The sequence below is a fragment of the Ranitomeya imitator genome, chromosome 8, assembly GCF_032444005.1.
Source record: "Ranitomeya imitator isolate aRanImi1 chromosome 8, aRanImi1.pri, whole genome shotgun sequence".
NCBI classification, from domain to species: Eukaryota; Metazoa; Chordata; class Amphibia; order Anura; family Dendrobatidae; genus Ranitomeya; species Ranitomeya imitator.
The window spans coordinates 97,658,798-97,683,538 of NC_091289.1; the positions used below are offsets into that span (position 1 = coordinate 97,658,798).

The window sequence follows — 24,741 nt, forward strand, 5'->3', positions numbered from 1 at the left end:
TCCATTTCTGATCAATTATGGCTTTAACCCTCATTTCAGAGATTTCTCTCGATCGGATTCTGGGTGTCCTGGGGCAGAGGGGTGCATCAGTAGGCTCAGTAATTTGTGGTCGGAGGTCCGGCATAATATCTCCAGGGCTCAGGGGAAGTATACATTTTTTGCTGATAGAAAAAGAATCACTGGTCAAATGTTACAGATCAGTGACAAGGTGTGGCTCTCCATTCGGAACATCAGCCTCAGGGTACCATCGTCCAAGTTGGCTCCAAAGTTTATCGGTCCTTATGAGGTTATTGAGGTGATTAATCCTGTGGCCTATCGTTTGCGACTCATTGAAGCTTCATGATGTGTTTCATAGGTCTCTGTTGAAACCCTTGGGTTCTGTGGTGGAAGATCAGGGATCGGTTCCTTCCCCGGTGCTGGTAGAGGGACAGATGGAATATGAGGTGGGATACATTGTGGATTCCCACATGGTCCACAGATCATTGCAGTACTTAGTGCATTGGAATGGTTATGGGCCGGAGGATCAGTCTTGGGTGCCCACTCGGTTGGTGCACGCAAACCGTCTGGTTCAGGCTTTTCATGCTAGGCATCCTGAGAAGCCTGGAGCTCCAGTGGTCCCCCGTTGAGAGGGAGGTACTGTCATAGTTTGGCTGGGAAGTTTAAGTCGGGAGCTGTTGGGGTTAATCTTGGAAGCATCCCTTTTGTTCCAGTAAGGCTTTTTATAGCATCTTTGTGGATCTAGGTGTCATCGGTTATACTTTTGCCCTCGGCTGAGTACGTCGACCCCCGTGTGCCTGTGACTTTGTGCCTGAGCCCTCTTCTGTATGTTTGGTTTTGACCTGGTTTGTTCCCCGTTGTGATTTTGCCTACTGATTCTGTACCTCATCTGCTTCTCTGGTTTCTGACTTTGGCTGTGTTCAAGGGTTTTGCTTCTTGTCTTCTAAATCCGGTACTTTCTAGTCTGACTCTGCTTTTCTGACCCCTGACAACTCTTTCCCTGTGCCCTTTCCTCCCTGGTGTGCCGTGGTTAACGTTCCCCTCCAAACCTCGGGGATCTGCTGTGCGCTCCACTGTCTCCTCTGGCAGCTTTTCGTTAGGCCCCGCCCCTTTCCTTGTGACCTGCAGTCACATGATCACAGGTCCTGTTCCTGCAGTCTGCTCACTCTCACAGCTGCTCTGCCTGCACCGCTGTCACTGCCCTCAGCTCCTGGACAGTGTGGGATCTGCTGTCCGTCCTGGGGCATCTGTGACTCTGATCTCCCGCAGCTCAGACCACTCAGGCTCCTGATGTTCGCCTGGCAGGTCCTGATAATTTGTTGAGAAATTTCTCTTGAGTACGTGGATACCCCATATGTGGTTAAAAACTACTTTTTAGCAAAGTGCATAGCTCAGAAAAGAAGAAGCGCCATATTGGAGTTCAGATTTTGCTGGACTGTTTTGAGGGTGCCATGTCACATTAACAGAGCCCCTAAGACACTAGAATAGCAGAACCCCCCCATAAGAGACCCCATTTTACAAACTACACCTCTCAATGAATTCATCTAGGGATGCAGTGATCATATTGACATCACATGTAGGTCACAGAATTTTATAACATTGGGCTGTGAAGAAAAAAAATAAAATTTTTACCATAAAAATGTTGTTTTGGCAACAGATTTTACATTTTCACACCGGGAAATGGTTAAAAATTGCACCAAAATTTATCTCCCTATTTCTGCTGAATGTGGAGATATCCCATATGTGGCTCTTTAGCACTGCTTTGTAACACGGCGAGACTCTCGAGCAACAAAGCCTATTGGCCTCCTGGAGCACAGATTTTCCTAGAACAGTTTGCACACTCCATATACAGAGCTCCCAAGTAGGGTTGAGCGACCTTCACTTTTATAGGATCGGGTCGGGTTTCACGAAACCCGACTTTTGGAAAAGTCGGGTCGAGTGAAATCGGCCGATCCTATAAAAAAGTCGGGGTCGGGGTCGGCCGAAACTCGAAACCCAATGCAGTGCATTGGGTTTCCATGGTTCCCAGAGTCTGAAGGAGCGGAAACTCTCCTTCAGGCCCTGGGATCCATATTTAAGTGTAAAATATAGAATTAAAATAAAAAATATTGCAATACTTACCCTCTGACGCGCCCTGGTACTAACCGGCAGCCTTCCTCCTTCGAATCCGCGCTTCTAGGACCTTGCCGTGACGTCGCGGTGACGTCGCGGCTTGTGATTGGCCGCGCGGCCGCCCATGTGACCGCTCGCGCGGCCAATCACAAGCCGCGACGTCACCCGCGACGTCACCGAAGGTCCTGGAAGGGCTGATTCTTAGGAAGGAAGGCTGTCGGAAGGAAGCAGGGCGCTTCCGAGGGTGAGTATATTCCTATTAGGTATATACTTGTGCCTAGCCCATGCTTCTGGAGACATGCATCCGTAATTTAGGCGAGTTCTCATCACTACAGAAATGACAGACATGTGGATGTTATATGTGGTTTAGGCATACTTAGTGTCACGACTGACATGGGATGGTCCAGCGGATGACACTAAATATACCAACCACAGGATGGAATAGGGAGAGGAAGGCCCTAACAGTGGTGAACAAAGGATAGGACACCTCCTGATTGCAATCTGAGCCTATCCCTAAGCTCCTCTAATGCCCTATGCCAGTCCTTCCCCCCCACTGCCATCACGTGCCTAGTCACTAATTGCCACCTCACTATTTCCTGGCTAGTGCACTAGCCGACAAGGACGCTAGCCTCACCACAGTAGATGGTAAACAACACAAGGAGAGTGACAAACACAAGACAGACAGAAAAATGGAAATTGTACTTAACTACTGCCTCTGCTGCAAAGTACCAAGCAGCAGAGGATAAGGCACCTGGGCCCCAAACACCACGGAAATAGTAGATTCACCACTGAACACAGAGAGCTCTTTACTCCAGACAGGTCAACATACCGTATATACTCGAGTATAAGCCGAGATTTTCAGCCCATTTTTTTGGGCTGAAAGTCCCCCTCTCGGCTTATACTCGAGTCATATACCCGGGTGTCGGCAGGGGAGCGGGGGCTGTGTAGTCATACTTACCTGCTCCTGGCGCGGGTCCTGCAGTCCCTGGCTTCTCCGGCGCTGCAGATTCTTCCTGTACTGAGCGGTCACATGGCACCGCTCATTACAGAAATGAATAGGCGGCTCCACCTCCATAGGGGAGGAGCCGCATATTCATTGCTGTAAATGATCGGTGCCATGTGACCGCTCAATTACAGGAAGAAGCTGCAGCGCCGGAGAAGCCAGGAACTGCAGGGACCGCGCTGCAGCATGTAAGGGGAGCGCAGCGCTATAATTACCTGCTCCTCGCTCCGGTGCGGCTCCGTCTGCAGCGTCCTCTAGCAGTGACGCTCAGGTTAGAGGGCGCGGTGACGTAGTCAGTGCTGGAGACGGAGCCGCACGAGGAGCAGGTAATTATTGAAAGCGCTGGCGTCCTGAGAAGAGAGGTGAGTATGTGATTTTTTTTTTTATTGCAGCCGCATTCTATATGGCACAGCATTATAAGGAGCACCTATGGGGCCATAATCAAAGGTGCAGAGCATATATGGCACAGCATTATAAGGAGCACCTATGGGGCCATAATCAAAGGTGCAGAGCATATATGGCACAGCATTATATAAGGAGCACCTATGGGGCCATAATCAAAGGTGCAGAGCATATATGGGGCACAGCATTATAAGGAGCACCTATGGGGCCATAATCAAAGGTGCAGAGCATATATGGCACAACATTATAAGGAGCATCTATGGGGCCATAATCAAAGGTGCAGAGCATATATGGCACAACATTATATAAGGAGCACCTACGGGGCCATAATCAAAGGTGCAGAGCATATATGGCACAGCATTATAAGGAGCATCTATGGGGCCATAATCAAAGGTGCAGAGCATATATGGCACAACATTATATAAGGAGCACCTACGGGGCCATAATCAAAGGTGCAGAGCATATATGGCACAACATTATAAGGAGCATCTATGGGGCCATAATCAAAGGTGCAGAGCATATATGGCACAACATTATAAGGAGCATCTATGGGGCCATAATCAAAGGTGCAGAGCATATATGGCACAGCATTATAAGGGGCATCTATGGGGCCATAATCAAAGGTGCAGAGCATATATGGCACAGCATTATAAGGGGCATCTATGGGGCCATAATCAAAGGTGCAGAGCATATATGGCACAGCATTATAAGGGGCATCTATGGGGCCATAATCAAAGGTGCAGAGCATATATGGCACAGCATTATAAGGGGCATCTATGGGGCCATAATCAAAGGTGCAGAGCATATATGGCACAACATTATAAGGAGCACCTATGGGGCCATAATCAAAGGTGCAGAGCATATATGGCACAGCATTATATAAGGAGCACCTATGGGGCCATAATCAAAGGTGCAGAGCATATATGGCACAGCATTATAAGGAGCATCTATGGGGCCATAATCAAAGGTGCAGAGCATTATATATGGGGCACAGCTTTATAAGGAGCATCTATGGGGCCATAATCAAAGGTGCAGAGCATTATATATGGGGCACAGCATTATAAGGAGCATCTATGGGGCCATAATCAAAGGTGCAGAGCATATATGGCACAGCATTATAAGGAGCACCTATGGGGCCATAATCAAAGGTGCAGAGCATATATGGCACAACATTATAAGGGGCATCTATGGGGCCATAATCAAAGGTGCAGAGCATATATGGCACAGCATTATAAGGAGCACCTATGGGGCCATAATCAAAGGTGCAGAGCATATATGGCACAGCATTATAAGGGGCATCTATGGGGCCATAATCAAAGGTGCAGAGCATATATGGCACAGCATTATAAGGAGCATCTATGGGGCCATAATCAAAGGTGCAGAGCATATATGGCACAGCATTATAAGGAGCACCTATGGGGCCATAATCAAAGGTGCAGAGCATATATGGCACAGCATTATAAGGAGCACCTATGGGGCCATAATCAAAGGTGCAGAGCATATATGGGGCACAGCATTATAAGGAGCACCTATGGGGCCATAATCAAAGGTGCAGAGCATATATGGCACAGCATTATATAAGGAGCACCTATGGGGCCATAATCAAAGGTGCAGAGCATATATGGCACAGCATTATAAGGAGCATCTATGGGGCCATAATCAAAGGTGCAGAGCATTATATATGGGGCACAGCTTTATAAGGAGCATCTATGGGGCCATAATCAAAGGTGCAGAGCATTATACATGGGGCACAGCATTATAAGGAGCATCTATGGGGCCATAATCAAAGGTGCAGAGCATTATATATGGGGCACAGCTTTATAAGGAGCATCTATGGGGCCATAATCAAAGGTGCAGAGCATTATATATGGGGCACAGCATTATAAGGAGCATCTATGGGGCCATAATCAAAGGTGCAGAGCATATATGGCACAGCATTATAAGGATCACCTATGGGGCCATAATCAAAGGTGCAGAGCATATATGGCACAACATTATAAGGGGCATCTATGGGGCCATAATCAAAGGTGCAGAGCATATATGGCACAGCATTATAAGGAGCATCTATGGGGCCATAATCAAAGGTGCAGAGCATATATGGCACAGCATTATAAGGAGCATCTATGGGGCCATAATCAAAGGTGCAGAGCATATATGGCACAGCATTATAAGGGGCATCTATGGGGCCATAATCAAAGGTGCAGAGCATATATGGCACAGCATTATAAGGAGCATCTATGGGGCCATAATCAAAGGTGCAGAGCATATATGGCACAGCATTATAAGGAGCATCTATGGGGCCATAATCAAAGGTGCAGAGCATATATGGCACAACATTATAAGGAGCATCTATGGGGCCATAATCAAAGGTGCAGAGCATTATATATGGCACAGCATTATAAGGAGCATTTATGGGGCCATAATCAACGGTGCAGAGCATATATGGCACAACATTATAAGGAGCATCTATGGGGCCATAATCAAAGGTGCAGAGCATATATGGCACAGCATTCTAAGGAGCACCTATGGGGCCATAATCAAAGGTGCAGAGCATATATGGTACAGCATTATAAGGAGCACCTATGGGGCCATAATCAAAGGTGCAGAGCATATATGGCACAGCATTCTAAGGAGCACCTATGGGGCCATAATCAAAGGTGCAGAGCATATATGGGGCACAGCATTATAAGGAGCACCTATGGGGCCATAATCAACGGTGCAGAGCATATATGGCACAACATTATAAGGAGCACCTATGGGGCCATAATCAAAGGTGCAGAGCATATATGGTACAGCATTATAAGGAGCACCTATGGGGCCATAATCAAAGGTGCAGAGCATATATGGGGCACAGCATTATAAGGAGCACCTATGGGGCCATAATCAAAGGTGCAGAGCATATATGGCACAGCATTATAAGGGGCATCTATGGGGCCATAATCAAAGGTGCAGAGCATATATGGGGCACAGCATTATAAGGAGCATCTATGGGGCCATAATCAAAGGTGCAGAGCATATATGGCACAGCATTATAAGGGGCATCTATGGGGCCATAATCAAAGGTGCAGAGCATATATGGCACAGCATTATAAGGAGCATCTATGGGGCCATAATCAAAGGTGCAGAGCATATATGGCACAGCATTATAAGGAGCACCTATGGGGCCATAATCAAAGGTGCAGAGCATATATGGCACAGCATTATAAGGAGCACCTATGGGGCCATAATCAAAGGTGCAGAGCATATATGGCACAGCATTATAAGGAGCATCTATGGGGCCATAATCAAAGGTGCAGAGCATATATGGCACAACATTATAAGGAGCATCTATGGGGCCATAATCAAAGGTGCAGAGCATTATATATGGCACAGCATTATAAGGAGCATTTATGGGGCCATAATCAACGGTGCAGAGCATATATGGCACAACATTATAAGGAGCACCTATGGGGCCATAATCAAAGGTGCAGAGCATATATGGCACAGCATTCTAAGGAGCACCTATGGGGCCATAATCAAAGGTGCAGAGCATATATGGTACAGCATTATAAGGAGCACCTATGGGGCCATAATCAAAGGTGCAGAGCATATATGGGGCACAGCATTATAAGGAGCACCTATGGGGCCATAATCAAAGGTGCAGAGCATATATGGCACAGCATTATAAGGGGCATCTATGGGGCCATAATCAAAGGTGCAGAGCATATATGGCACAACATTACAAGGGGCATCTATGGGGCCATAATCAAAGGTGCAGAGCATATATGGCACAGCATTATAAGGAGCATCTATGGGGCCATAATCAAAGGTGCAGAGCATATATGGCACAGCATTATAAGGAGCATCTATGGGGCCATAATCAAAGGTGCAGAGCATATATGGCACAGCATTATAAGGAGCATCTATGGGGCCATAATCAAAGGTGCAGAGCATATATGGCACAGCATTATAAGGAGCACCTATGGGGCCATAATCAAAGGTGCAGAGCATATATGGGGCACAGCATTATAAGGAGCACCTATGGGGCCATAATCAAAGGTGCAGAGCATTATATATGGCACAGCATTATAAGGAGCATCTATGGGGCCATAATCAAAGGTGCAGAGCATTATATATGGCACAGCATTATAAGGAGCACCTATGGGGCCATAATCAAAGGTGCAGAGCATATATGGCACAGCATTATAAGGAGCATCTATGGGGCCATAATCAAAGGTGCAGAGCATGATATATGGCACAGCATTATAAGGAGCATCTATGGGGCCATAATCAAAGGTGCAGAGCATTATATATGGCACAGCATTATAAGGAGCATCTATGGGGCCATAATCAACGGTGCAGAGCATTCTATATAGCACAGTTGTATATGGAGCATCTATGGGGCAATAATGAACGGTATGGAGCATCTATTTTTATTTTTGAAATTCACCGGTAGCTGCTGCATTTTCTACCCTAGGCTTATACTCGAGTCAATAAGTTTTCCCAGTTTTTTGTGGCAAAATTAGGGGGGTCGGCTTATACTCGGGTCGGCTTATACTCGAGTATATACGGTAGATTACTCTATTACCGTCAGTCAGCTGATGGGTCATGTGGGTATTTACACGATGATGGGAGTGGTCACCACCCCCATCAGCTGACCAGCAACAAAACAGCTACCAGCGAGAAAACTGACATTAAATCCTGCTGGCCCGAAAAGGAAAAAAGCTACATTTAAATTATTGAAGAACCAGAACTGCCACAAATCCAAAAATGAATCGTGACACTGAGAGATTCAGAATGGAGAGGAGCTTTTGGATTTAGGAGTGCAGAATTTGCTGGATTTCTATTGGGGTGCGAGGAGCCATTTTACTTTTCCAGAGCCTTTCTCCTACCAATAACGTGGAAGCCCCCTATATTTTCATTGATAGATGACAGATCTGAGTGGTGACTTGCTTGTTTTTGTGGATTGATTTTAATATTTTATTGCAAACATTTTACATAATGTTTGATATCACATTTATCCGGCCACTCTACACTGAGCACTTACATCATGGTTCCATCTAAATCTCAGAGTGATGTGATTCAGATGAAACCTCCAAGGGATCCATTTACTATAATTAGGCAGCAGCGTTACATTGTCTTTGTCTGGCCTCTGTTCAGCGTTGTCCTTCTTTTCAGAAATGTGACCAACCGTGCTTTTATGCACGCCTAAAAGGACAGACACTGCCAAATCACAGGCCAGACAGCGTCCACAGTGCTTCCATCTGCCTCATAATAGTGAATCTTCCACCAGGGTTCCATTTGAATCACGTATTTCAGAGATTTACACCGAAACCCTGATGTAAGCGCTCAGCGTGGGGCGCAGGATAATTGTGAAAGGAGCCTTACTGTGATCTACGGGAGACAGAATAAATAAATCAACTGCAGGTGAAGAATTGATTTTATTTATTTTTACGCCATTTCTTGGGTGGTAGAACCGAATTGCGTATATACGCGAGTATAAGCCGACTCGAGTATAAGCCGAGGCACCTAATTTTGCAATGGAAAACTGTGTGGGCTTATTGATTCGAGTATAAGCCAGGTATGCATTTTCCCCTTATCCCTGTCCTGCTCTGCGTGGCTCCCCCTTCCTGTCCTGCTATGTGTGGCTCCTCTGTCTTGTCCGGCTATGTGTGGCTCCAACCATCCTGTCCTGCTATGCGTGGCTCCCCCTGTTGTATGCATGCCTCCCCGCTCCTGCATGGCTTGGATCAGCTCCCCCCATGCCACATGGCTCGTTCCCCCGGTCTCGCATGGCTCAGCTCCCCTGGTCCCACATGGCTCACCCACCATCCTACTCACCCTCCTCGCGCCGTCACTGCATCTCCATTGTCCCTGCACGGCAGCTCTTCCTGTGCTCAGCAGTTACGTGGTACCGCTCATTAAGGTAATGAATATGCGCTCCATGCCTATGGGAGTGGAGATGCATGCATATTCATTACCTTAATGAGCGGTACCATGTGACCGCTGAGCACAGGAAGAGCTGCCGGCACTGGGATGGAGATGCAGCAATGGAGATGCACTGATGGCACGAGGAAAGTGAGTATGATGTCTTCTGTTAGCCGACGGCTGCAGCTGCAGCTGTCACTGTGCCACAGCCATTCCCCCTTCCCTGCCGGCTTTCTGGACAATGACTCGTGTATAAGCTGAGGGGGGCATTTTCAGTACAAAAAATGTGCTGAAAATCTCGGCTTATACTTGAGTTTATATGGTAGCTAACTTTATTCTTCAGGTCGGTGCATTTACAGCGATACCAGATTTATATATCCTTTTTATGTTTTGCCTCTGTCACATACTAAAAGACGCTTTGTTTTGCAAAAACAAGTTGTTTTTTCTCATTCAAATTTTTTTATTGTTTGTATAATACACAACAAAAACAATCATATCAACAGGTTCATATGAACACACCATATGGCATATTAGCTACTGAAATAGAGAATTTTTTAGTTACATGAAAACAAACAACTCCATGTGGTATCAACAGGAGTTTTCAAAAGACAATTGATGATAATCAGTTAAACTAAATAACAAGAAGAAGAAAAGAACTGTTTATAGGGACCATGAGGACAATCACTAAGACAGACGGAGTATGTACTATGATACCGACAGTTCAAATATCATAGGAGGATAAGGTAGAAATTATCTTAGCATATTTTGGTATATTGGTGAGGATAAGAAGGATTCCCAATGAAATAATTTTGCAGCCACTTTGTTAGCTGCCTCTTGCGTATGGGCTGTCAGGGATTCCATCTGATGAACTCTAGCCACTTCACCAAACCATTCCTCTAGAGACTTCCAATGTCATGGAATTACCACTTTAGCGGCCTGAAGAAGATGCCTCAATAACGATTTCTTGAAAGCATTCTTAGGCATGGAAAACAAATAGTTGAATGGCTTCTGGCCTTTTAGGGATAGACACCCCCGTCACTTTAATCGCTTTAAGAACACCTTCCCAGAAGGCCACCAAGGCCGGGCACGCCCACCATATATGCGACATCGAACCCACATGAGTCCCACATCGCAAGTACTAGTTGGATACTTCTGGAAACCATTTATGCAAGACCGAAGAAACACGATACCTTCTATATACTGTTTTATAACTAGTTTCCCGAGCTTTAGTGGCTATATTAGATTTATGAGAGAAATGGAAATATTTATACCATTGTTCTCTTGTTAAGGATTGATGAAGCTCTCTTTCCCATGCCTTACAAAACGGGGGAAGCATATCCGGATCACTGACCAATAGAAGCTTATAGATATCGGAGATTGTGTGTACAGGGTTAGTGGGAGCTATGCATAGGGATTCAAACGAAGAAATTTACGTTGGATTTTCATCCAGAAGGAGAATGCGATATATATTGGGATAGTTTGTAGTAAACATAAAAGCCTAGGCAATACAGTCATTTTAACGATGTTAACCAGGCCAAACCAGGAGAACTCTCCATGGTTCCCGGATTTAAGATCCCCTTCCAATCTGGACAAAATTGGTCAAAGTTCAAGTCAAACAACTCTGATAAATCTACTGGAATAAGGGTGCCCAAGTAGCTCATATTATTTGAGGGCCATTTACATAGAAAATTAAATTTCAGAACATTCACCATTTGCAACGGTAGGGAAATATTCATGGCTTTCGATTTTTTGACATTGATCTTAAAATTGAACCAATTACTAAAACGTGCCAGCTCAGACATAAGGAAAGGAGCTAGATATGTGGATTAGTTAAATAAATTAGGAGGTCATCAGCAAATGCAGGGCATTTATACTCCGAGCCCACTATTTTGATTCTCCATATATTAAGATTAGCAAGTATGGCCTCCATAAGATTCTCCATTATCAGGATATACGACATTGAGGAGAGGGGGGAAACCTTGTCGAGTACCATTCTTTATAGTAAAGGGAGCTGTTAATTTTTAGTTGGGCTGAGGGGGAGTGGAAGATGGCTAGATTTTTTAAGTAAATACAGGACCCAAACCGATGTGGCTCAGGGTTTGGGAGAAAAAAGACCATGAGATCCTATCAAAAGCCTTTTCGGCATCAAGCAATAGGATCATTAAAGGGGGTTTTGAGTGTGTGCATGATTAATAATATCTACTGTTTTGAAAGTGTTATCCTGAGCCTCCCTTCCTGGTACAAAACCCACCTGGTCTGGGTGTATTAAGTGAGGTGGGATTTAAGTCTATTGGCCAAAAGCTTGGCATATAATTTCAAAAAGAATTTTTTGGGGAGAGACCTACAATTTTTCCATATTTCTGCCAACAGAGTCATTTGACTGCTTGTTTTTTTGCAGGTCAAGTTGACGTTTTTATTGGTACCATTATTGGGCATATGACATTTTTTAATAGCTGAACAAACACCAGCAATTCAGGATTTCTTTTTTTATGTCATTTCACATGTGGTAAAATTGATAAGGCAGCTTTATTGTTGGCGTCAGTACGATTATAGCGATACCACATTTATATCTTTTTTATGCTTTGGTGCTTTTAAACAAAAAAAATTGTATAGAAAAAAAAATTATTTTTGCATCTCTTTATTCTAAGAGCTATAACTTTTTATTATTTTTTTTCCCCCGCTGATTGAACTGTAATAGCGGATTTTTTTTGCCGGACAAGATGACGTTTCGGCTACACCATTGTTATTTACATTTGTCTTTTTGATCACATTTTATTCCACTTTATGTTTGGTGCTATGATAAGAAAGCATAATTTTTTGCTTCTTTTTTTTATGATGGTGTTAACTGAAGGGGTTAACTGGTGGGACAGTTTTATAGGTCGAGTCATTCCAGATGCAGCAATACCAAATATGTGTACTTTTTTTTGTCATAAAATATTTCTTTATGGGTACAATGTATATATTTTTTATTGTTTTGTGATTTTTAAAAAAAAATATTTTTTTTAATTTTTTTTTAAAGTTTTTTACTTAGTCCCACTATGAGACTTTCACTTTCTGCAGTCAGATTGCTGTTATAAAGCATTGCAATTAGTGATGAGCGAGTATACTCGTTGCTTGGGTTTTCCCGAGCATGCTCGGGTGTCCTCCAAATATTTTGGCGTGCTTGGAGATTTAGTTTCTGTTGACAAAGCTGCATTATTTGCAGTTGCCGGAGAGCCTGAATACATGTGGGGATTCGCTAACAAACAGGCAATCCTCACAGGTATTCAGGCTGTCCAGCTGCCGCAAGTCATGCAGCTGCATCAACAGAAACTAAATCTCCGAGCATGCCAAAATACTCGGAGGAAAACCTGAGCAACGAGTATACTTGCTCATCACTAATTGCAATCCATTGACAGATGACGGACTGGAGTGGGGACTTACTTTTTTTGTGGATTGAGATGAAGCTTTTGTTGAGAACATTTTACATAACACTTGAGATCACATTTATCTGGCGCTCTACTGTACGCTGAGCACTTATGATACTTTTGAGTTTCCATGTAAATCTCTGAGTGACATGATTCTGAAGAAACCTCCAAAGGAGCCACTCACTATAATGAGGCAGCAGTTATGTCTGGCCTCTGTTCAGCTGAGTCATGATTTTCAGAATTGAACAAAACTGTGGCCGACCACGCTTTTATGCACGCCTAAAAAGACAGACACTTCCGGATCAGTGTCCCCATCTACCTCATTACACGGAATCCTCCACCGGGGGGTTCTTCTGAATCATGTATTTCAGAGATTTATATGGACACTTCTGTTGTAAACACTCAGTGTAGAGCACAGGATAAATGTGAGCCAAGCCTTACTGCGATCTTTGGGAGGCAGAATAAAAAAAGCAACAGCAGGTGAAGAATTGGCTTTATTTTTTACACTGTTTCTCGTGTGGTATAAGTGATTAGATTACTTTGTTCTTTGGGTCGTTGCTATTACAGCAATACCAGATTAATATAATTTTTTCTGTTTGGCTGCTTTTACACACTAAAAGACGTTTTTATTGCAAAACCAAGTTTTTTCATTTACATATTTTGAAAGCTATAATTTTTCTATATTGCTGCCAACAAAGTCATTTTAAGGGCTTTATTTTTTGCGGATGAGTTGATGGTTTTTATTGGTACCATTTTAGGACACAAAGTTTTCTATTCTGATTTTTGGGAGGTAGAGTTAACAAAAAACAGAAATTCAGGAATTGTTCTTTTTATGCCGTTCCACATGTGGTAAAATTGATAATGCAGCTTTATTCTTCAGGTCAGTACGATTACAATGATACCGCAATCATGTTATATTTTAATGTTTTGGCACTTTTACACGGTAAAAACTGTTTATAGAAACATTTGTTTTGGATCTATTTATTCTGAGAGCTATAATTTTTTTACTTTTACACTGATAGAGCTGTATGTTGGCTTGATCTTTGCGGGGCAAAATGACTTTCTTAGATATACCATTTTTATTTACATTTGTCTTTTTGATGGTGTTTTATTCCACTTTTTGTTCAATGGTATGATAAAAAAGCATTGCTTTTTGCCCCTTTTTAAAAAATTTATTTTGTTTTCACTGTTCATTGAAGTTGTTCATTGTTCAGTTTTATGGGGCGGGTTGTACCAAACGTGTACTTTTTTATTTGCTTTTTTTGCATGAAAATACAAATTTATAGGTATAATATATATATTTATATATGTTGTGAATTGTTTTGACATATTTTACTGATCACTTTTATAAAGCATTGCAATGCACCAGCTAACATGTAAACTAAACATCCGGTGGCAATTGTGCGCTCACAGGAGCCATGATGTCCAGGGTCAGGAAGTCATTCCATTCCATGAAACACGAGATACATCCAAGGTCGGGAAGGGGTTAAGACCTGCTTTTATAAACGCTTTCAGTGTAACTGTCTGTGCCTACTTTATATGTGTTCGCTGAGGCTATGTGCACATGTTGCAGAATTGCCGCGGAAATTTCCGCAATTCTGCAACTCCCTGCCGCGGGTATAATGTATGCAGAATTGGCATGCATATTCCCGCTAAACACTAGCGTTTTGCAAACGTAATTAGCTTGCAGAATGCTAGTGTTTTCCAAGCGATCTGTAGCATCGCTTGGAAAACTAATTGACAGGTTGGTCACACTTGTCAAGCATAGTGTTTGACAAGTGCGACCAACTTTTTACTATTGATGCTGCCTATACAGCATCAATAGTAAAAAGATAGAATGTTAAAACTAATAATAAAAAAAATCATGATATTCTCACCTTCCGGCGGCCCCCGCAACCTTCCCGCTCCTCGCGATGCTCCCGTTCCCAGTAATGCCTCGTGGCAATAACCCCAGATGACGTAGTATCACGCGAAACCGCTGCGCCCTGCGTCATCACAGGTCACTGTTGCAAGGTATTACTGGGAATGGGAGCATCGCGAGGAGCGAGAAGGCTGCGGGGGCCTCCGGAAGGTGAGAATATCACAATTTTTTATTTTAATTCTTTTTTTTTTTACAGGTATATGGTTCCCAGGGCCGGGAGGAGAATCTCCTCTCCTCCACCCTGGGTACCAACCGCACATGATCCGCTTACTTCCCGCATGGTGGGAATAGCCCCATGTGGGAAGTAAGCAGATCAATGCATTCCTGTGTGTATGGAATCGCTGCGATTCTGCACAAAGAATGAACATGCTTCGTTTTTTTCCGCAATGTGTATCCGATGTGGAAAAAAACGCAGCATGTGCACAAAAAAGGCGGAATGCATTAAAAATGATGGGATGCTTATGTAAGCGTTTTTTTTAGCGTTTTTTTCTATGGAAAACGGACGAAAAAACACTAAAAAAAAGCTAAAAATCCTGAATGTGTGCATATTGCCTTAATCTTCTATGCGGCTGTTTTTACAAGTGATTTATACTTCGCTTTGTTGCAATGAAGAATAACTTAGTATCAAGCTGGAATTTCAATCTATTATCTTGCAACTATTTGTCCTATTTCTCTGTATACGCATGTGATAAATTAGTTACAAGTTTTATGCATGTACTGGAGTTTATATGTAGAGCAATATATGGGGCTATTATACTGTATGGAACAATATATGGGGCCATTACACTGAATGGATCAATATATTGGCTCATTATACTGTATGGAGCAATATATTGGCCCATTATACTATATAGAACAATATATGGGGCCATTATACTGTGTGGAGCAATGGGCCATTATATACTATATGGAGCAATATATGGTGCCACTATATTGTACGGAACAGTATATGGGGCCATTATATACTGGATGGAGCATTATATGGGGCCCTTTATACTGTACTAGATGGTGGCCTGATTCTAACGCATCGGGTATTCTAGAATATGCATGTCCACCTAGTACATTGCCCAGCCACGTAGTATATTGCCCAGCCACGTAGTATATTGCACAGTCCACCTAGTATATTGCCCAGCCACGTAGTATATTGCCCAGCCACGTAGTATATTGCCCAGCCACGTAGTATATTGCCCAGTCACATAGTATATTGCACAGCCACATAGTATATTGCCCAGCCACGTAGTATATTGCCCAACCACGTAGTATATTGCCCAGTCACGTAGTATATTGCCCAGTCACGTAGTATATTGCCCAGTCATGTAGTATATTGCCCAGTTACGTAGTATATTGCCCATCCACATAGTATATTGCCCAGCCACATAGTATATTGCCCAGCCACTTAGTATATTGCCCAGCGACGTAGTATTCAGCACAAAGCCACGTAGTATATTGCCCAGTCGCGTAGTATATTGCCCAGCCACGTAGTATATTGCACAGTCACGTAGTATATTGCCCAGCGACATAGTATATTGCACAGCCACGTAGTATATTGCCCAGTCTCATAGTATATTGGCCAGCCACGTAGTATATTGCTCAGTCACGTAGTATATTGCCCATTCACATAGTATATTGCCCAGCCACGTAGTATATTGCCCAGTCACGTATTATATTGCCCAGTCATGTAGTATATTGCCCAGTCACGTATTATATTGCCCAGTCATGTAGTATATTGCCCAGCGACGTAGTATATTGCCCAGTCACGTAGTATATTGCCCAGTCACGTAGTATATTGCCCAGTCACGTATTATATTGCCCAGTCATGTAGTATATTGCCCAGCGACGTAGTATATTGCCCAGTCACGTAGTATATTGCCTAGTCACGTATTATATTGCCCAGTCATGTAGTATATTGCCCAGCGACGTAGTATATTGCCCAGTGACGTAGTATTCAGCACAGAGCCACGTAGTATACTGGTCAGTCACATAGTATATTGCCCAGCCACGTAGTATATTACACAGTCACGTAGTATATTGCCCAACGACGTAGTATATTGCCCAGCGACGTAGTATATTGCCCATCGACGTAGTATATTGCCCGGCGACGTATTATATTGCCCAGTCACGTAGTATATTGCCCAGTCACGTAGTATATTGGCCAGTCACGTAGTATAATGCCCAGCAACGTAGTATATTGCCCATCGATGTAGTACATTGCCCAGTCACATAGTATATTACCCAGTCACGTAGTATATTGCCCAATGACGTAGTATATTGCCCATCAACGTAGTATATTGCCCGGCGACATAGTATATTGCCCAGCGATGTAGTATATTGCCCAGTCACGTAGTATATTGGCCATTCACATAGTACATTCCCCAGACACGTAGGTATATAGCACTGCCCACGCAGTATTTAGCAGTGTGTGCACCATATTCCTGTTAAAAAAATAATTAAAATAAAAAATAGTTATATACTCACCCCTGGGATCCAGCAAAGCTGTGCGATGCGGCCGCCATCTTCCGTTCCCAGGATGCACTGCAAAATTACCCAGATGACTTAGCGGTCTCGCAAGGCCGCTAAGTCTTCTGGGTAATTTCGCAATGCATCGCCGGGAACGGAAGATGGCGGCCGGCTCTGCATCTCTGGGAACGGAAGATGGCGGTCGGCGCGAGCACATCGTCCGACGACGGAAAATGAGTATAGCAGGTTTTTGTTTTTTTATTATTTTTAACATTACATCTTTTTACTATTAATGCTGCATAGGCAGCATCAATAGTAAAAACTTGGTCACACAGGGTTAATAGCAGCAGTTACGGAGTGCGTTACCTGCTGCATAATGCGGTCTGTTTCCACTGGCATTAACCTTGTGTGAGCGGTGACCGGAAGGGAGTATGGAGCGGGCGCTGACTGCGGGGAGTATGGAGCGGGTAGTATGGAGCGGGTTGCCGGGGACACTGAATGCGCCGCGGAGCGTATGGAGCGGTCGCCGGGGACACTGACTGCGCCATGGGGAGTATGGAGCGGGGAGTATGGGGCGAGGAGTATGGAGCGGGCACCGGGGACACTGACTGCGCCACGGGGAGTATGGAGCGGCATCGGGGACACTGACTGTGCCGCGGGGAGTATGGAGCGGGGAGTATGGAGCGGCGCCGGGGACACTGACTGCGCCGCGGGGAGAATGGAGCAGGCGCCGGGGACACTGACTGTGCCGTGGGGAGTATGGAGCGGGGAGTATGGAGCGGGGTCGGGGACACTGACTGCGGGGAGTATGGAGCGGCTATTTTCTTCCGGTCTGTGCCCGTCGCTGATTGGTTGTGGCTGTTTTGCCGTGACCAATCAGCGACTTGGATTTCCAGGACAGACAGAGGCCGTGACCAATGAATATCTGTGACAGACAGACAGACAGAAGGACAGACGGAAGTGACGCTTAGACAATTATATAGTAGATGGAGCATTATATGCATGTTTGCAAGACATCTCTTGAATTTAACATATTTATTTCCCAGGGACCAATGACTAATAGAGATGGGCAAACCCGAACAGCAAAGTTTGGTGTCCATACAAAACACCTACTGTTCGGGCATGGACGCCGAACACGGATTTCATCAGGAAGGTGTTTCTCGTGCTATCATGTGCATGACAGCGCGGCAAACACTGATCTGCAGTAAAATCATTACCACTGGTCAGACAGCCACGGCTCCCACGTGAGCCTGCACCTGAGATCTGATGTTAAAAGTTTACCTCCAGTCATTGGCTTTGGCTGATGGGACTACTACTCCCGTCAGTCTATGGCTGCTGCTGCTAATAACAGGGAGAGCAGGCTGCAACTGATGGGTGTATTCATCAGTCGGCACCTGCACTCTAAATTATTAGTTTAAAAAAAAAAAACGGCGTAGGTTCCCCTGTATTTTTGATAATCAGCCAGGCAAAACTGACAGCTGCGGGCTGCAACTATCAGCTGTCAGTTTTAGCAAGGTTGGTTATCAAAAATAGAGGGATCCTCACTCTGTTGTTTTAAGTTGTTTAAATAAATAATTTAAAAAAACAGCGTTGGGTCCACTTCATTTTTGACAATCAGCCAAGCTAAAGCACACAACGGGGCTGGTATTCTTAGGCTGGTATATTGCACCCCCAGCCTAAAAATAGCAAGCAGCCTGTCTCACAGCGTAATCCATGGACGGTGCCAAGATACAACCATTGAGGCTGAGCACCACTGATAAATGAGCTGCTGCGAGTGCTGCATCAGTGACCCGCAGTGACGTCATCGAGGTTACCGCAGGTCACTGAGGCTGCATTCCCAGATAGAGATAAATCAATAGAGCACATAAAAATAAACCACTCTGTAATCTATCTTATCAGAGAAATCTGCTTCTTTCTCTGCCAAAATTTATAAAATTTCTAAAATAAAAATTTAAACAATTACTTTTTAAAAGTAAAAACTAGGAAAATGTTTAACTTACCATTAGAATACTTTCCCAAGACATCCATCTAATAGGAAGCACAGCCCGGCCCTGAATTCTGTAGTAATCTCCACTGTACAGATTTCGACTCATGCCAAAGTCAGCTATTTTGATTGTGAAATTCCTACCAACAAGGCAGTTCCGTGTTGCAAGGTCTCGATGCACAAAATTAAGAGATGATAGGTATTTCATTCCAGAAGCAATCTGTGCTGCCATATATCTGAGGTCTGAGTAACTGGAAAAAAATCAATAGGTCTGAGTTAAATCATATGGAAAACACTGTTTCTCGTGGCGCTTCTATTAATTCATTTTTTTCTTCTAATTTCTGTGAAGCCAAATGACTACACAAAGTATTTCCAGTGAGTTATTATTCTTGTTTTTTGGAAAGACACTCTTCACACCATCATGACATGATTTTAAGGGAGCTATGACAGGGACTGAGGGATTGTTTTTTGCAGGATGAAAAGTAGTTTTGAATAACACAATTCATTTTGCAATATAACATACGGTACTGAAAAACAGGAAAAAAAATCCAAATGCTGTCCTAATGTGGAAAAAACACAATGCCGCTATTGTTTTTTGGGTTCTGTTTTTACAGAGTTTATTTTGCAGTAATCAGTAAAAATGTGAACATGATCATTTTTATGACCTGGCAATATTCTCCGGGTCACTATAGTTATGGCCATACTTAATTTAGTTTTTTTATTATTTCAATGGTGAAAAACAATTCCAAAAGTGGGAAGTGCATTGACTAAACAATGGCAATTCTGCCATTTTTGTCTTTTCTTTTTGGATTTTAAATTATTTTTAGTACATGTTTTGGGAGATCGGAAATTTTTGGACAAGACCACACCAAATATGTTTTTTCGTTTCATTTTTTACTTCCTTGACTTTTTTTTTTTTTGGGGGGGGGGAAGGTTTATATATTGCTTAACTTTCCTTTTAGCCTTTTAATTCATTTTGTAGTCCCCTTAAGGGACTTGAACCTGCGATCATCCGATTGCTTATGTTATATACTTCAATACAACAGGAGAAAAACAGGGTGATTAAATTACAGCGACTGGCACTCACTACAGTTGGTGATGTTACATGCAGATGACTCCTATGTTACTCAGCCGCAGGGGCGGAGTTAGGGGCAGGCAGATCAGGCCTAGGGCCCCCGCTCCTCCAGGGGCCCTAGCCAGTGGCATGCCACTAATAGTGGCACACCACACTGTAGCTATGGGGCCGTAAGAGGGGCCTGGCTCCACCCCATGCACCGTGCATTCAACTTATCGTGCCGATACAGGTGAAAGTAGTGATGGAGGAGAGAGCATCAGATGAAGCTCCCTCTCCCATCACTCCCCTCTGTTTGTGACTCAGCGAGCACGCAATGACTTCACTACATAGTCCGCCACATTGTGCCAGCAGTGGAGACGATGAGACACGCTGCAGAAGCCAGAGCAGTGGGAGAACTGGTAGAGATAAGTAATGTGTGTGTGTGCATGTATGTATGCATTATACTGTGTGTGTATATGTGTATGCATTATAGTATGTGTGTGTGTCTTGCACTATACTGTGTGTGGGGGTCTGCAATATACTGTGAGTGGGGTGCTGCACTTTACTGTATGTGTATGGGGGCTGCATTATAATGTGTGTGGCGCTGCATTATACTATGAGTGGGGGCTGCATTCTACTGTGTGTGGGGGTTGCATTATACTGTGTGTATGGGGGCTGCGGTATACTGTGTGTGGGGGCTGCATTATACTCTGATAGGGGCTGCAGTATACTCTAAGGTGGCTGCATTGTACTCTGAGGGTGGCTGCAGTATACTCTATGAGGAGGGCTGCAGTATACTCTGAGGGGGGCTGCATTATACTCTATCAAGAACAATGGGGAGTGCATTATACTATATGTACTATATGGGACTTGCAGTATACTGTATCAAGGACTATCCGTCCCCATCATTCTTCCTCAGCTGTTGTAAAGAAACTTGGGAATAATTGTCAAACAACTTCAATATTGTCGATCACGCTCGTTTAACGGTCTGAATTCAGCGCAAATACAACTGAAATATTTCTTTGTGATGGTTCAATATGGAAGCATTTGGGGTCCCACTTTAAACTTTTGCCCATGGCCCCACTTTGTCTAAAACCGGCCCTGCACACCCGGATTCCCACGGATGAAGCAGGCCGAGCTCCTGAACCTGCTTCATACTTTGCTTAACAACCTTTGACAAAAATATGTGTAATAACTTCTTAAAGGCAACCTGTCACCCCCAAAATTGAAGGTGAGCTAAGCCTACCGGAATCATTCTGTAATGCTGTAGATAAAGAGGTTAGATTTTACTCACCCAGGGGAGGTCCCGGTTCTGCTCTGGTCCGATGGGCGTTGCGGTCTGGTCCGGGGCCTCCCATCTTCTCACGATGTCGTCCTCTTCTTGTCTTCAGGCTCCGGCGCAGGCGTACTTTGTCTGCCCTGTGGAGGGCAGAGCAAAGTACTGCAATGCGCAGGCGCCGGGCCTCTCTGACCTTTCCCGGTGCCTGCGCACTGCAGTACTTTGCTCTGCCCTCAACAGGGCAGACAAAGTACGCCTGCGCAAGAGCCGTAGCCTGAAGACAAGAGGACGTCATCGAAAGAATATGGGAGGCCCCGGACCGTGATGCCCATCGGCCCGGACCGCAGCGGGACCGCCCCTGGGTGAGTATAATCTAACCTCTTTTTCTCATCTTTCAGGATACATCGGGGGCTTATCTACAGCATTACAGAATTCTGTAGATAAGCCCCTGATGCCGGTGGGCTTTGCTCACCGTCAATTTTGGGGGTGACAGGTTCCCTTTAACCTTTTAATGCACTTTTTAAAAATAAAGATTGTAAATGAGCAAGTAGCATTGACGTGGTCTGGAATACTTGTAATTGTAACAACCCATACAACTGATAATATACAGTATTTAGTAAGTGGCATATAAGATGTATATATGTCTGTATGTCTTTTCTCTAGTAAAACCCATAAAAAAGTCATGCAAATGCAACCCCTACATGCATGTTTGGCAAAACAGCACTTAAAAATACTTCAGATTATCTAGCTACTGTATATTCAAGACTCCATTTGCTGAAGCTTGCGTAAAAAGAAAAATAGGGTTTTGTTGTTACAACTGTGAATGAACAAACAAAAAAAAATATCTGGAGATTGAATGAGTCCCTTTTGATTAATCCCGAGTTTTGTTTAGATATATATTCTGCCCTTTCTACATATTTACAAGAGCTAAGTTTCTAACTATCTCCTGGGAGGCCATGATTGTCATAATTGGCTGACATAAAAAGAAAACCCAGCAGTCTTTAATCTCGGAGAAGGCTATTTGAAGGATTTACTAAAACTACACATAAAGCAGACCCATTCTTAAACTGAGGCCATGTTCATATACTCCTGATTTTGGCTTACAAATACTGATGTAAAATACTGACCAAATACTGATTGCATCACCTAACTGCAATAGATCACACTGAGCTAAATCTTTGCTTAACGTTAGTGATGAGCGGGTTGATTAGTTGGGCATGGACTTTGACTCAAATTCAATGACATTTTTATGTCCCAGACACTGGGTTCATGATGTCAGGCATGACTGCACAAGCTTCCACATAATGCCTTGCAGATATCGCATTACATGTTCTAGAGCAGCCAATCAGAGGGGAGTGGGGAGAATATCGCATGGACTCGAAAAAATTAGAGAAGGGAGAGCTGTGGCCATTTTAGTATTTTACAGCCTAGGGATAGGAGGTCAGAATGTTCATTATTACTGATAGCGGATATAAAGGCCTAAATCTATTTGTGGTGGACTACTGAAGCACTAAAAACACTGTAGTATTTTTCCCAGACTGAGGCTATCATTCATTTTCAAAGACTTTTCTGATAGAGAGGTGCTGGACCTGCATAGTCAGCGCGACAGTGAATTGATTGATCTACGATATACTGCAGTACAGCACCTTAATATCACAATTAAAGAATTTGCAAATGTATTCTCTGCAAAACATTTTTTGGGGGAAAATTAGAATTATAATTTCAAAAGATCTCCTCATCTCTACTTAACAAAATTTACCAAAAGCTAATGCTGGTTGTATTTGTTCAGTTACCGTTCTTGCATTTCTTTCACATACTTTCTCCAACACCAGGATGGAGTCCTTTCCTAAACTGTTTTACTAAGATGGAGTTTTAACTTAGTATCCTAATCTTATCGTGAAGGAATATGACTAAGGGCCACACGATGACTCTCTAAAAATTTGGAGCAAGAGCCGCATTATGACTCTGTAATACTCTGTAAAAATTTGGAGCGAGGGTCACCAAGGGCACAGGAAGTGGTAGGAGTCACCCAGACAGAAGGTGCATAGGAGTCTTGCTAAGGGCACAGGAAAGGCAGGAGGAAACAAACTCCATGATTTCTTTATGCATGATAGGCCACCAGTAGTGATGAGATGTAAGCTGCAAACTCTTTTTCTGCCCGGCATGTCCAGCCACCTTGAATGAAAGCCCCCATTGCATAACTCGCCTCTTGTCTGATTCTGACCAAAGTCTTTTCCAGTAGAATTTGGGACAGGTTTACCAGAGCCACAGTAACCCTCTTGTATGGATCGATGATGAGTTGAAGTTCTTCCTCTTGATCGTTGGGCAGTAAGGAGCGGGAAAGTGCATCAGCTTTAATGTTCTTGTCATCAGGCCAAAAATGCAGAATGAAATCAAAAAGGGCAAATAGTGACCACATAGCTTGAAGACAGTTCCGTTACTGCGCGGACTGCAGATATCCGAAGTTCTTGTGGTCAATATAAATGATGACAGGATGGACTGCTACCTCAAAAAATGTACTGCCACTTCTCAAGAGCCATCTTAATTAATAACAACTCTGGGTCACCAATCAGGTAGTTGCGCTCCGTGGAAGAGAAGGCCTTAGAAAAGAAACTACAGGTCACCAAATAGCCCGAAGGAGACTTCTGGGTAAGAACGGTTCCAGCCCCAGAAGATAAGGTGTCTACCTCCAGAAAAGAACTGTTTATTCACGTCTGGGCAATGTAATACTGGAGCTCAGAAGAAGTTCTGCTTTAGGGAGAGAAAAGCGTTCTCAGCTACTGGAGTTCATACCTGGGGATCAGCATCCTTACGGATCTTGGTGGAGATGAGAGCGGTCCGGGACAAGAAATGCAGAATGAATAGCTGGTAGTAGTTGACGAATCCCAGGAATCGCTGGATAGCTTTAACGCAGTCAGGATGCAGCCACAAGAGGATAGAAGACACCTTCTCGGGATCCATCTACAGGCCTGTCTCCAAGATCATATAACCTTGAAAGGGAGAGAAGATTACTCAAAGACACATTTCTCAAATTTAGAGTCGCTGCAGGACTTGATGGAGATCATCAAGGTCAGTGGGTTCCGTCCTTTTCATTTACAAATAAGAAACTGGCTCTTAATTGAGAAGAGGATTTCTGAATGAAACCCCTAGCCAAATTCTCCTTGAAATACTCGGACATGGCTAGAGTCTCTGAGGGTAAATCAGGCCTCATGGAGGTG

At 43.8% G+C, this 24,741-nt stretch overlaps 1 protein-coding gene across 2 annotated transcripts in view; it reads right to left on the minus strand.

Annotated features, from left to right (window-relative positions):
- Positions 1 to 24,741, minus strand: part of DDR2 (discoidin domain receptor tyrosine kinase 2) — a 522,895-nt gene that overhangs the window by 40,248 nt on the left and 457,906 nt on the right. For both annotated transcript variants that reach the window (XM_069737198.1, XM_069737197.1), the window contains one exon: positions 19,207 to 19,441. In XM_069737198.1, the coding sequence (XP_069593299.1) occupies positions 19,207 to 19,441 (235 nt within the window). The remainder of the gene's footprint in view (positions 1 to 19,206; positions 19,442 to 24,741) is intronic.